Source organism: Falco rusticolus, chromosome 1 (genome assembly GCF_015220075.1).
Source record: "Falco rusticolus isolate bFalRus1 chromosome 1, bFalRus1.pri, whole genome shotgun sequence".
In the NCBI taxonomy this organism is placed as follows: Eukaryota; Metazoa; Chordata; class Aves; order Falconiformes; family Falconidae; genus Falco; species Falco rusticolus.
Window position 1 is genome coordinate 50,951,131 of NC_051187.1, and position 13,739 is coordinate 50,964,869.

Consider the following 13,739-nt stretch of genomic DNA (forward strand, 5'->3'; position numbering starts at 1 on the left):
ACTTAATCTTCCCCATAAGGGAACATTGCCATTTCCTAATCAATCCTTATAACCCTTCACTTTACTAGCACCAGAGGAAATCTTGGAGCTCAGGCAATGACAGCAGAATTAATTCCCCCACCAACGTACACGATGGCACTTCCATATCTCTAATGTAAATTCTGGACTAAAGTATACTGGGATTGTGTCTGCCTTTTTAATAAACAGGACACAGTAGTACTCAGACCCTTTCTGTAGTCTTGTAGTACACACAGAATCTTGATTTTTTTCTTGCTCATGCCCTTCAACACAGTTCTCCTGTGCCAACATCATAATGAAAATATATTAAAACAAAATTATCCCACAGCTGATCCCTGAGCAGCCCTCCTTCTTTCAATACGTTCAGTTCTTCAACTAATCTCTATTTTTCCATATAAAATACATAAAAATATCCTGTGTAGTCCCATATCAAATGCTTACTGAAGTGTGGATGGATGACACCGACCATATTTTCTTTACTTTGCAACCATGTCTTCTGTCAAAGGGAAGGTACTCTATAAGTCAGCTTTAATCTACCTTCTGGAAACCACTACTGATTATAAGGAGAGTAACAATTTGAAAAAGATGAGTAACTGGGGCTTCAAAGAAAGTGGAACTTTATTCTTCTGAAATACAGTGCCGAAAGGCAGACAGCTGATCCACAAAAATAATAATAATAATAATCCAGTAACGGATTTAGGAGACAAAGCCATGTAAAGTTTTGTAGATGTAAAATCATTTGTGATAGTTTCAGTAGCAGAGAGGAAAGTGCTGTTTTCACGAGTAGCAGCCGTGATCTGTGTCAGACAACAAAAGTGAGGTAACATGAAGTACCTAGGTTTGAGTAGGCTTTGCTTGGTTTGCGAAATGGCCTGAAGCATGCCTTAGGGAATTTGCTTGGCATGAACAAAAAGTGGTTTGTGGTCTTGGAGCTGGATTTAATTATCCTTAATTTTATCACTGTGTAAATGTAAGTATGTTATATTATAATAAACAGTGAAGGACCGCTTGAATAACCTGTGCTTGATTAAAATTTACTTAACAGAAATATATCTAAGACAATTAGCATTGGCATGAGTTAAGCCATATACAGAAATTGTTTATTTTGGTGTGCTTTGCTGGCCCTTCCTGACAACACAGACTAGATTTGTAATTTACACTGTGAAGTAGTCCTTGGTGCCTATCACTTGCACGTCAGCATGTTCTGTCTAAGCAATACTCCATGGTTAGCGAAGATATTTTCATTAGCTTGTTACCTGAGTTTGCAGTTGAGTGTCAGCTATACATCTAAAGTACAGGTGAGAAACCTTTGGGTTTCTTAAAATTTTCTTCAAGACTGTTGATCATAAATATCTCTGGGTTTAAATGCCATACCCAGTTTTTACTTATTTGTCTGAACTGCAGCGTGAAACAGCATTTTCATGCCACTGCTTATTTGGTGTTGAATATCCTCAAAGTATCTTAGGAGAAATAAAAGTGGAGCATCTTTTAAAGAATCCTCAAACTTAAACTTTTTTTTTTTTATTAGACCCATGAGCAAATCTTCAAATACCACTGTTGTATCTTTGAAAATGGTCAAAATCCTTTGTTTAAGAAGAAAATAATTTGAAGGTGGTGAACTAATGGAAAAGTGGCTTTCATCCTGTTCTGTTGTATTGCTGGATAGTTGGATACCTCTTATAACTAGCTCCTTGTCTGAATTTACAGATACATGGGAAATTTAATATGTTCAGAAAGACAATCTGCTTTCTAGCAGTGCAGAAGGGAAGGATTAAAGTCTTTTCTGAACTGGAATGACTGTTGGAATGACAGACCTGCAAGCATGCAAGTTCACTGGTATCTTGGGCAAGTGTAGAGATGTCGTGAATGCTGTTGAACTGTGTTAAGTTTCTAAAGCATACTGTTGAAGCTGTTCTTCTGCAAGGGAAAATGAGCCTTTCTAAGGTCATGTTAGACAGATAGTGCCTATTGACGATGGGAGCAGAAATGTCTTTGTTCTGCTCTGCTAAAAGGATCTTGCTTTATGATCTTTGCATAATACAATTATTTCTGAGTAGCATGTTGCCAGCCTTTTGTGATCATGGATTTGAAAATAATCACCATTTCTCCAGGTCCACACTACAGACTCAAATGGTTGTGAATAACCTTCTTGTGTGATGCATTTGCTTCCAACATTCCAGGTAGATATATGATTTTCTCAGGAAAGAATAAGCATTGAAAAATGAAATATCCTTTCAGAAATGCAGCAGGTTCTGGACCATGGTGGTGGGCAACACGAAGAACTGTATGATCTGTTGCAATTGCGTGGTTCAACTTTTCTCACTGCTTAGACATCCAAACGTAGTGACATTAATCTTAAGCTTCTATGCAAAGGGACAACTGTGGAACATATGGCTGGATCATGTAGGAGCTTTCAGAGTGAAACTAGACCTATTTTCTGTTTTGTTTTTTTTTTTCTTCTGACAGAGCTTGAAGTTGCCACCAGCACCTCTTCGCTCCTATCATGTTTATTGTTAGTGATGCACAAAGTCATACGACCTACTGCAAGTTGCCTTGAGAATAAATGCAGCAGGAGAGCAGTTAGAACACTTGCATTGCAGGGAAGGATATGATGCTGGAACTGCTGGCAGAGTATGAGTTTCATGTGTGTGTTTTAGAATGTACCTCTTTTAGAACAAAAATCAAAGTGCTTGGAAGCTATTGCATTTTGTGCTGCTGTAGTATCAAGGAGTAGGAGGATATTTAAGGGCATTTGATAGTAACAGAAAGCTGCTATGCTTAGGAAATCTTGCAAAAAAAGTTTCTTTAACAGGTCCCAGCTGTTGACCTGCCACAAGTGACTGGCAGCCAAAGGAGTATTGCGGTAGATGTGGGCTGCTCCAAGACAGCATGAGTGCAGGGAGGAAAAATCTTTTCAGTGTCTGATGGTACATGACCATTTCTGTTTCTCTACAGCATCTATCCAGGATAGGAAAAAGGAAAGAACAGAAAGAAATCTTTATTGGGAAATACTGTATAGGATGATATCGTTTCGTGAAAAACCTTAAAAATACTTTTCAATTGATAACTGCATTCTGCTTTTAGGTTGCGGTTTGAGCAGTAGAGTGACTGCTTTCATACTAAAAGGTGAAGAAGCCAGAGCCAGTGTGCTGTGGAATAAAATTAAAAAAAAAAAAAAAAAAAAAAAGCCATCAAATCTGTCATTTTAAACTCCTTGCAGAAAACTTGGCTGTAAAGTAATTCAGAGCTGCAGCCTTCTAGTTTCAGACCCCTTATAAAGGGGACCAACTGAATATTTCTCTTTTTTTTTTTTTTTTTTTTTGTTAGTGCAGCTGGGAACAATCTGCATTCTCACCACACCAATAAGGCAGCACACCTTGGATGTTCTACATTTTGTCAGACAGAGTTTAAACTTTAGCTTTGAATTTGAAAGGGCATGTGTTTTTAGACCTAGTATTGAGCAGTGGTTAACCCAGGCATATGTCTTACCAGGTTCTGATTTTTGAGAGTTTAACCTCAGTTTGTATTTCAGTTTGTCGTGCTCAAATTGATTTTCATTTGGAAATAAATCCTGTGGCTTTCAGCCTTAGTGCAGTACGTTCTTGGGCTGGTTTTAGACAAGTGCTGCTTGATTGGTGAGAGCAGATTTGCCTCAAAGTGAACATATTCCCTGTGAAATTGCCCTGCAAAACCTATTTCTGCTTCTGAGAAGAGGAACAGCCGTATTTGGTGCCTATATCCCTCTGTCAGTTACAGCCTCTCCCAGAAGTAAGCAGGCAGTTCTTCAAATGGCTGGCATTCTTCTGCCACAAGTATTGATTGTTGGCACAGATAATGATTCGGAGGTGAAAGGAGACCTGCATAAGACATATGAGATGATGGATCTGATGACACTGACAGTGTTCTTTCCAAATGAATATTAACATTTTTTCCAGGTACATAGTCAGTATGGAATTGTGAATGCCTCCCTGCTGTTCTTCAATAGTTTGTTCAGTACTGGCCTGTTTAACACAGGAATTCAGTGTTACAGAAGACATTAGTTATGATTCTCTTTCTTGGGCAAACAGAATCTTATCAGCTACTTCCAGAATCCATAAGTCTCATTTCGTTCTGCCTTTACCATCACTAAACCTGTATAGCCTCAGACTTCTGCTTTTCTCTGTGTCCTTATCAGTGGTGAAAGGTATCTGGTGTCCTGAAACAGATTAGGATCGTCATCTGAACAAAATGATGGATTTGGGACATTCACCATCTAGTTAATATTTATGATAGCAGAAAGTGTTTTTTTTAAAACAAAACTTCTAGGGAAATCCCGTTGGAGTGGCATGAGCCTGAGTATGGTTAGAAGAAAGCAGAACTGTTCTCCTTTACATCTTCCTGCAAGAGAGGTTTGTAATCTGAGAAATTCCTGCTTTATCAGTCTGTAGGATTGTTCAGGGATATAGAAAAAATTTAGGCATTATCAAATCATGCTGCACTTATTTATGTGGTGGTTCTTTGTTCTTTCCTGTGGCTTGATGTTTTGTTGCATTGCAGCTATTTTACTTAATTATTTTTCACCCTATCTAGTAGTAGGTATTTTCTACATAGTTACCCTAATTAAATTTCATTTAGTTACAGCGTATGTGTCTTACCCAAAAAGTTTTTTCAGTAGTTTTCATGGAAAGGTAGTAGGATTTGCAGGTTGCATTTCAGGTGGGAAATAACAAGCAAAACCTTTGTTCACTGCCACCACAAAGATTATGAGAAGGTAAAAGGGTGGGTTTTTACAGTAACAGCGTCTGTTACGCATGCAGTTCACAGCCTGCAATCTGTAGGCTTGGAAACAGATAACAGGTTCTGAGTTGCTTGCAGAGAATATTGAGCAGTTCTGTATTTCATAAAGCAGTAAAAAAAAAGCTGTTGGATATTTGCATATAAATTTGTCATGAATCGCTGCTAGGTGCGGAGTATCTTATTGAAAGGTTATTTTCATGAAGGTTTTTTCTTTTTAAAGCTCTCTATTATTCTCTTCTGTTCTCTGATAGTGAACCTGTGGAGATGCTTCTAGTTATTTAGATACTCTGTTCGATCCTGACAGACAGATGGGTTTCCATTATATCATACTCTTTGAAAGCAAACTCCATTTTGCCTGTTTATACAGTCTTGTATTGAGTAGAATTATATCCAGTTATACTTAACATTTCTGTAAGAGTACAAAAAATGAGGAGAAAATTGACTGTTTGTATCCAACACCCCCGCCCCCCCCCAACTCCAAATCTGACATCTTTGTTTTGCTTTAATTCTTGGTAGTAAGTAAAATTGAGTTAATTCCCTTTCCGAGGATGACAGATGGTAATTTACTTAGAGCTGGAAGATTTTAGAACTGTTTGGTTAATTATTTACCTCTTTCTGCTCTTCTGTGAGAGTTTTGCTTTTCTTGCCACAAGGTTGATCTTTGTCAAAAGTTTGATCGCTATTTTATGTATGGTTTGGGGGATCCTGTGTTGTCTCTTAGGCATGCAAGCAAATAACCTACATTGTTAAAAGACAGGAAAGTGTCTGCAGTAAATTGTCTTTACGTTGGAATGTTGACCAGTTTTGTCATTTAGTTTTGTTTAGTTGCAATGCAGAGGGATTAATAGATGAATTTGTATGCTGGAAAATTCTTGTTATTGCTCTTATTAAGAGCACTGACACGTGCAGGCTTTTAATTATAATAATGCTTTATTTTATATTGCTGCTGATTTTTCAGATGAATGCACTGGACACACTTGGTCAAACAGCTTTGCACAGGGCTGCATTAGCAGGTCACTTGCAGACCTGCCGGCTCTTGCTGAATTATGGCTCTGATCCCTCCATCATCTCTTTACAAGGCTTCACAGCAGCACAGATGGGAAATGAAGCAGTGCAACAGATTCTAAGTGGTGGGTAAAAATAAAGGTTTGTGCATTTGAACTTCAGCTTCTCCCTTTACAGTTGTAGATCTTCTTTTTCAGTGCAAGAGGCTCAGAGTAGTTTTCTCACCCCTCTCTACCTCCATCATGTGTGCACATCTGCAGTGTGATGCTTTTCAGGGTAAAAAAAAAAAAAAACCCTACAAAAAAACCCCACAGCAAAGCAAAACAAATCCCTGCTCAATTCAATGATTTTGTGCAAATCGTGAAGAAAATAAACATCTTGTGGATTTAGAGCATGCTGCTGCACAGGGAGATTGTAGGAGGATGGATGTGGGAAGCTGGGGGTTTTTGATAACAAGTCTCAAGGCAACTGGATTATTGCTGAACATGTGAGAAACCTTTTTCCTCTCATGAGCTACCCTGTTTGGTACTCCATACTTCAGCAGTCACAAGCAGAGCGTTATTGGCAGAAAAATACTGATAACTGCTAAACTGTTTGAACTTTTACTTCAAATATCTTGCTCCTCCAGCAAAGATTTTATTGTGAAAATGCTCTGAATACTGTTGATAAGTTTGTTTATATCTTGCATTAAAAAGATGAATAGATGTTTGAAGAGGATGCCACTGTTTTTCATGTATGTGCTTGAGGGTTCGCATATCCTCATGTTACATTTGAATTTTTGCGAGTAGGGAGAATTGCATCAATAGCTACTACAGAGCAAGTAATGCATCTTTCAGTGGGATCTGCATGTAGTCAAAGAAAGGCAGATACCCAAACAGATGAGAAGGCCTGTGATAGCTTGAAGCTCCATTTCCTTCAGCGTTTTCAACAATGATGCCTTAAAACAGGTGAAAAAAAGGAGAGAGGCATTTTACAGCAGTGCAAGGAAGGACTGTTTTGAAGTGTACCCACTTTTTGATAAATTTGCATGCCCATCTAGAATGAGTTTAGCCTGCTGTAACACTCTGACTTTCTTAACAGCATTCTTACAGAGGATTGCAACTCCCGAGTTCCTCTTGCCCCATTTGTTTTGCACTAGGCAGTCATTTCCGTCCGAACTCAGGACAGCTGATCAGGCAACATGCTGCCAAAACATCTGTTCCATAAATCCTTGAACTTGAGAGGAGTGGCTTCTACAAGAGAAAGTAGTTTGTATGAACAAAGAAGTGATCAAGACTGCCTTTTCAGGTCCCTTTTGAGCAAGACTGAAGAGCTGTAGGGACAACTAATCCACTGCTTCTTTCCAGCCACTACTACTACTTCCCTCGGAGCATGCTTGCTTTCTCACAGCCATGTTTCTGATGAGAAGCGTGGTTAAAAAGAAAAGTTTTGAGGCCAAAACTTGTCATTCTTAATTTAAAGAGGAAAAATGGTGTCTCTCTAAAGATCTCCTTTTAATCACTATGTCATCTTTCGGATTCTATTTTTAACCACCCCATGTCTGCAACTAGGGACAGTTGCTGTGAAATGCAGTACACAGCTGGAGCATCATAAAGCAGGCAGTCACCATGTGGTCAGGGCCGTCTTAAAAATCCCATCCCCTTGTCACTACTTAGTAGTATGAGACACATCCCAAGTGCAGAGTGCGAAGGCTGTTAATTCACTGCAGAATTGGGCACATTTAACCCTGGCTGTGCACTGGCACCTCATACAGTTTGATGAAATTGTTGAGAAAAGTGCTTTTAATCTTCAGCAAAACTTTGATTTTGTCCCAGGGTGCATGTAGGTTTCTTAAAATGTAATTTTTACCGTACAGTAGGATTAACAAAGCAGTGAAATTCCATTTGGCAGAATAATGTCAGCTCTAGAGTCTAAATCTGGCTGGTGCACACTGAAACTAAGGCTCTTCATTCAGCAGTTCAGGCAATATGAACTTGAACATCACAACTCCAGCTGTGTTTTCACAAATGACAACACACACAGATTTGGAAAATACGCTGGACACAAGTTAATATAATTTAATAATACTAAGTAATCCTAAACCATCTTTTTCCTTGTTTAGAAAGTACACCTGTGCGCACATCCGATGTGGATTACCGGTTGTTAGAAGCATCCAAAGCTGGAGACTTGGAAACTGTGAAGGTAGGTTTGAGCAATTCATGTTAACTTTCCATTTTGCCTTGCTGTGCAAGGCTTGTGGAAGCCTTTGCTACAAGACTTGTGGAAGTGGTGCCCAGTGGATGGTAAATCATAAGAAATGGGAAGGCAAATCTCTTTCTTTTTTTTTTTTTTTTTCTTTTTTTCTCCTTCTTCTTTCTAGAAGCTAGTGCATTAAGATGTGCTGAGGTGTTTCGCTTGAGTTTTTGGCTGTTTGTTCTCCCAGTCCTTCACATAGCCATGTCTTCAGTGGACACAGATGCAGCCATAATTCTTTGAAGCAGATGCTGTGATCCTCAGAGTAACGGTTTAGTAGAAACAAGCTTCAGGTGCATGAGTCAATCAGAAGGCATGCAAACAAAACTGTTAACAGGTAGCATATGTCACATTTTAAGCCATCCTTAATCTGAAGGTGAAGGGTCAGGCCATGGAATCCCAGCATCATGGGAAGGTTTGATCTTGTCTTTCAGGCTTGGTCTGTAGGCAAAATAGCCGAGAGGTAGACCATTCTGCATGCATTCTCACCTTGAACTCCAACATCATACCTATTCATATTCAAACAGCAGCAGTTTTGGGCACCAGTAGCTCCTTTGACTGCCAAGCTCAATATTTCTAGATTTCTGAAGGCAACATAAGCTGGAAATGGTAATGTCTGGAGAAAGTTACGTGGCTTTGAACCTGGTGCTTGATGATATAGAGGCTCACCCTTTCTAATACATTAGGAATGTCTTCGTACTGCTTCCATCATTTAAATTGTTAGTTATAGAAGTACTTTCAGCCATAAATTCAGAGCAGCTGTTTTTTTAACTTTGCCTAAGAGGAAGATGATTTCCCGAAACCTAACTTCATTTGTATATAATAGTAAATGGATCAAGTTTTGTGCTGGGATGTTTGGAGGTGGTATTTTGGGGCTTTTCTTTTGTGTTGCTGTTGTTGTGGTTGTGTTTGGTTTGGGGTGGGTGTGTCTGTGTGTGTGTTACTTGGTTTAGTTCCATGCTAGAATTTTGGTTTCTTCTTTTGTTTTTGCAGCAACTTTGCAGCCCTCAGAATGTGAATTGTAGAGATTTGGAAGGCCGTCATTCAACACCACTGCACTTTGCTGCAGGATATAACCGTGTATCAGTGGTGGAGTATCTGTTGCACCATGGGGCAGATGTGCATGCTAAAGATAAAGGGTACGTTTCATTCCATGATACACTCTGATGTTTTCCATTAGTGTGAGACTTCTACCCCCCTCTGTTCATTACGTTTCAGATTTCAGTAGCCATTATGTTTTTTCTCTTGAAAACTTTTCTCTTTTCCTTCTTTTTGTTCTGCATTGTTCCTGACATCACTGTAGGGAGATTATAGGCCATTAAAGCATACTTAGCTTTCTGGCAAAGCCGTTGTCAAGTATGTATCTGGCACTGTAATACATGATCTTTCTTTTCCTCCTCCTCTTGCCCATTTTGGAGACTTTGTGCTTAAAAGCAGCCTTTAAGATCTAAAATTAGTTTTGAATTGCATGGGGTAAAATACCAGGGTTATCTCTGGTCATTTTTCTAAGTTTGTTAATTATTAAGTTAGTTATTTATTCAGTTAAATGGTACAAACTAGTTACAGGTTTTTCATTATTTGCAAAGCAGTCATGCAGGATAGCATGATTATCTTTGATCCTTCACTCCAATATATTGGTTTAGGGTGGGAGATAATTTATTTTCAATGCTAAAACATTTCTGATACTGAATTTTCAGGCTCCCCCTGAGAGAAATGTTTGGGTATCCTTCGGTATCTATCAGGTGTGCAGTGCTTACTAATAACTGTACTTCAAACCCATTGTCTAGTATTACACCTTTTCTGAAATGTACACTCAAATATGCAAAGTCAGACCGTCAGTGATTTTTAAAATTTAGTTTTTGGCTACTGCTAACAGCATTGAAGTTACTTGCTTTTGGAAGTAGTACCATTGGTGCTGGCTAAGCATTTAAAAGTCTCCTGGATGTGAACTGAAGTTTTCATTGGTGTTTTAATAGCAGGGAAATAAAGCCGTGAAAATTGGAAAGGCTGAAAGATACCAATAATGTCTGGTGAAAGTGGGAGCTTTATCTACTGGAACTTTGTATGATTGCATATTGGATTTTATTTTCTGTAGCTATTAATACTTTCTCTTTGATTAGTGGCTTAGTACCCCTGCACAATGCTTGTTCTTACGGACACTACGAAGTAGCTGAACTCTTAGTGAGGCACGGTGCTTCTGTCAACGTGGCAGACCTGTGGAAATTCACTCCTCTACATGAAGCAGCAGCAAAAGGAAAATACGAAATCTGCAAGCTGCTTTTAAAAGTATGTGCTGGAGTTCAGATGTGTCTTTACATGTGTATATGTTTGGTTTTGCTGAAGATTAATTAATGCAAAGTTAATTGCATTCAGTGAATTCTTTATGGTGCCTTTGAATCTATTTTCCTTTTACAGTTGTCAGATGATTTCTTGTGTAATGTCAGTTCACTTACAAAGAATCATTACTTTTTCCAGTATGTGTGTTAATACTATTAGCCAAGTAGAACAAGACTCTCCAACTGGAAAAAGCAGCTGGATTTGTGTAAAAATACTAAAAAACCCACCTTATCCTATTCATATCTTTCTGGAACAGCTACTACAGTTAGGTAAACCTTTGTAAATACTTACACAGGAGTGTGTTACAGAGCAATAACTGAGGGTGGATCCTAAATGGGTCTGGCATGTTAGAAATTTAAAACTGTTATATTAATGTATAATTTTTCAAGTGCCTGGAGAAAATGCTTATATACTGTGGAATAAATATTCATTATAATTAGTGGAAGAACCTGTAAAAAGCATGAGGTAATGCCAGCATGTTTCCAGTAAGAAACATGAGTTTGAGAGACTTCTTGACATAAGGTCGTATCCTGCTGTGCTAGAGGGAAATTTCTTGCCAATCCGATTTCCTGTTCTAGCCTTGCCTACTTCACGTCCCGCTGAAGCACAACATTTAAAATAAATCAGAATATGGGTAGTCTTAAAAAGTTATGAGGCTTTTCCCTGTCCACTTCTCTTAATTTGCTGCTGCAAAGCCCTGCTGTTTCCCTCCTATCTTATTATTTCACTTGATTACCAAAAAAGCATTCAGAGGGGGTAGCACATCAGTTCAAAACACATCTGCAGTAGAAACCAGAAGATGTTCAGACATGTCTATAGAGTAGGCATGATGATGGCCCTGGTAGTGATGCCTGAATACAGATATTAGCTCAAGCTATAGAGGCACTCGTAATCTTTCAAGCACACTGTTACTTTATAGACACCGGAGGTTTGTGGAGTTTTCTGATCATTCCACTGGGAATGTAGCCATTTTTTGCATCCATCCTGAATGGACATACAACGGGAAATAGGAAAGGGCTGAAATCTGTCTTTTTGAAATACTCTTGCACAAGAGCTAAATAGGCCCATAAGGTGACACAGTTTTGTAGAGGCTCTGGGTGTCCGTGGATATGTGCTCACACTGCAGTTTGCTCACAGCTTCTCTTGCTGTGTCTCTTATGCCAGCTGGCAGTGCTGTCAGTTCTGCTGAGCCATGGGTGTTGAGCTTGACAACTCCTGACTTGCACTCTTTCTATCCTGGTCTGCTTGGAGGAAGAAGCAAAAATGTACAGGCATTTTGGAGAGACCTTCTTTTTTTCATCACCTTTCTTTAAAATTACCTCCTTCATTTTGTTTCTGTGCCTTTGAAGGGGTCTCAGAAGGCACTGCCTCTTCATTTAGATATTCCGGAGACTATCTGAACAGTTCCAGTTTTTGTGAGTTTTAAATTAAGGTATCTAAGGTCATATCTTGGAGAAGTGATTGCAGTTTAAAAGGTTTTGTGCAAAGAATGCTCTCTTCACAGAAGCCCCACAGATGTGGAACTGGTTCTGTGTAATCAATACTCTGTCCCTTGCTGTTTACCCTTTACGCCCTGGGCTTTGCTGTACTGCTTCCAAACACAAGGCTGTTAATTCCTTCTGCTCCCCCCACGCCTAGCTCATTCCCTGCGGCTCACGCTCACGCAGCTTTGCCGGTGTCCCCAGTGAGCAATGGTGGGGTAGGCATGCTGACAGGGGTTAGACCGCTGCGTTTGATTCATCTGAAGGGGCCAGGCAGAGAACTCTAGTGCCAGCAGCTGCCTCTGCCTTATCTATCTTTCTGTTTTCCTGCCGCTGCTGAGAGTGAACAGGGAAGGAGCTGTCCTCCCACAAAGCTGTGATGTGGACGTGACTCACTCCGTATGCTGTATGTAGACATATGTTTCCCTCACGCTGTGCTCTGTTCTTATCGCTGGCTGATCTGTGTATTTTATCAGCACAGATACACTCCAGCAGTCATCCAAATCCACTTTCTGACCAACATGTTTTCTTTACTGCTTTCCAGGACCTGTAAACAGCTGAAGATGGTGCTGTTACCTATTGGGAAGCGTAGAAATGAGTATTTTTCTAGTTCCCTTCTGAAACAGGTGTCTTTCAATAGCAGCGTGGCATTTAGTGAGACTTGGGACCTGGTTTCACCAGCTCAGAAAGGTGTGCTGAGGAAACACCTCTGGTTTGCAGGAGAAGGGAAAGATTAGCTGGCAAGGTATTTGCAGTTGGCTTTTCTTTAGCACCTGCTGTGGCGGTAGGGTATAGCTATATGCAGGATATATGTTCCTGAACCTACTTCAGTTGCAAGTAGAGCAGTGGCAGCTCTTGCAGAGGCCAGCTGTTCTTGCCTGTGGAGTTGAGATTCGTGTAGCTGTGTTGCAGACTAGTGCTTTAGGCCTCAGCCTCCTGGATTTATTCTCATGTGCCTACTAATCGATACAGTTGCTACTTCATGACGGCAGGTCGTCAAAATCGCCCATTGCCTAGCTTGTGCTATAAAATAGTGACACGCTTACGCGCGCTGATCTGCTCACGGTTGTGACAGTAGCATTCCGCTTTGCTCTTTGCAGCACGGAGCTGATCCAACAAAAAAGAATAGAGATGGGAACACTCCTCTAGATTTGGTGAAAGAAGGAGACACAGATATTCAGGATTTATTGCGAGGAGATGCTGCCTTGCTAGATGCTGCCAAGAAGGGGTGCCTGGCACGAGTGCAGAAGCTATGTACTCAAGAAAATATCAATTGTAGAGACACCCAGGGAAGAAATTCAACACCACTACATCTTGCAGGTAGGTGACTCACGAGGTTTTGAGGGCTTTTTTTTATGATAGGGCTGCATAAGTTAATTGCTAAAACCAGAATTCGTATAGCAAGAGTTTCACAGAGTATTGTCCTGTACAGAGAGTTGTTAACCATGGCAGCTGTGTTGCAGGAGGTAGTACGGTTGCTAGGAAAGAGGAGGTTTTGCAGTCAAAAAATTGCTTTAGCTTTTCTGTCTAATAGTTTTTCTTCATTTTTAGCTCTCCTAATACCTGATCTCTTCTCCTGTGCCTTTCCTACAGCCGGTTACAACAACTTGGAAGTAGCTGAATACCTTCTGGAACATGGTGCTGATGTTAATGCCCAGGACAAAGGAGGATTAATCCCCCTGCACAATGCAGCATCCTATGGGGTAGGTGCAGGCATTCTTGCCATGAATAGACCAACAAGAAACTCCCTAGTCATATCCAAAGCCAGTTATTTTGCAGCTGTCTTGCTGTGAACATAGATCAGGTTTTCATGGCGTGAAATACTTGTTGGGCTAAGTTGCTGTTGAGTCCTGTTTGCAGCCATACAGATCTAAATAGGACACAGATTTG

At 39.9% G+C, this 13,739-nt stretch overlaps 1 protein-coding gene across 3 annotated transcripts in view; it reads left to right on the forward strand.

Moving 5' to 3' along the window:
• The window catches only part of TNKS (tankyrase), a 141,183-nt gene that overhangs the window by 107,507 nt on the left and 19,937 nt on the right, over positions 1–13,739 (forward strand). For all 3 annotated transcript variants that reach the window (XM_037378964.1, XM_037378948.1, XM_037378956.1), the window contains exons 12-17: positions 5,753–5,924; positions 7,901–7,980; positions 9,025–9,170; positions 10,152–10,317; positions 12,950–13,169; positions 13,443–13,552. In XM_037378964.1, coding sequence (XP_037234861.1) covers positions 5,753–5,924; positions 7,901–7,980; positions 9,025–9,170; positions 10,152–10,317; positions 12,950–13,169; positions 13,443–13,552 — 894 coding nt within the window. The remainder of the gene's footprint in view (positions 1–5,752; positions 5,925–7,900; positions 7,981–9,024; positions 9,171–10,151; positions 10,318–12,949; positions 13,170–13,442; positions 13,553–13,739) is intronic.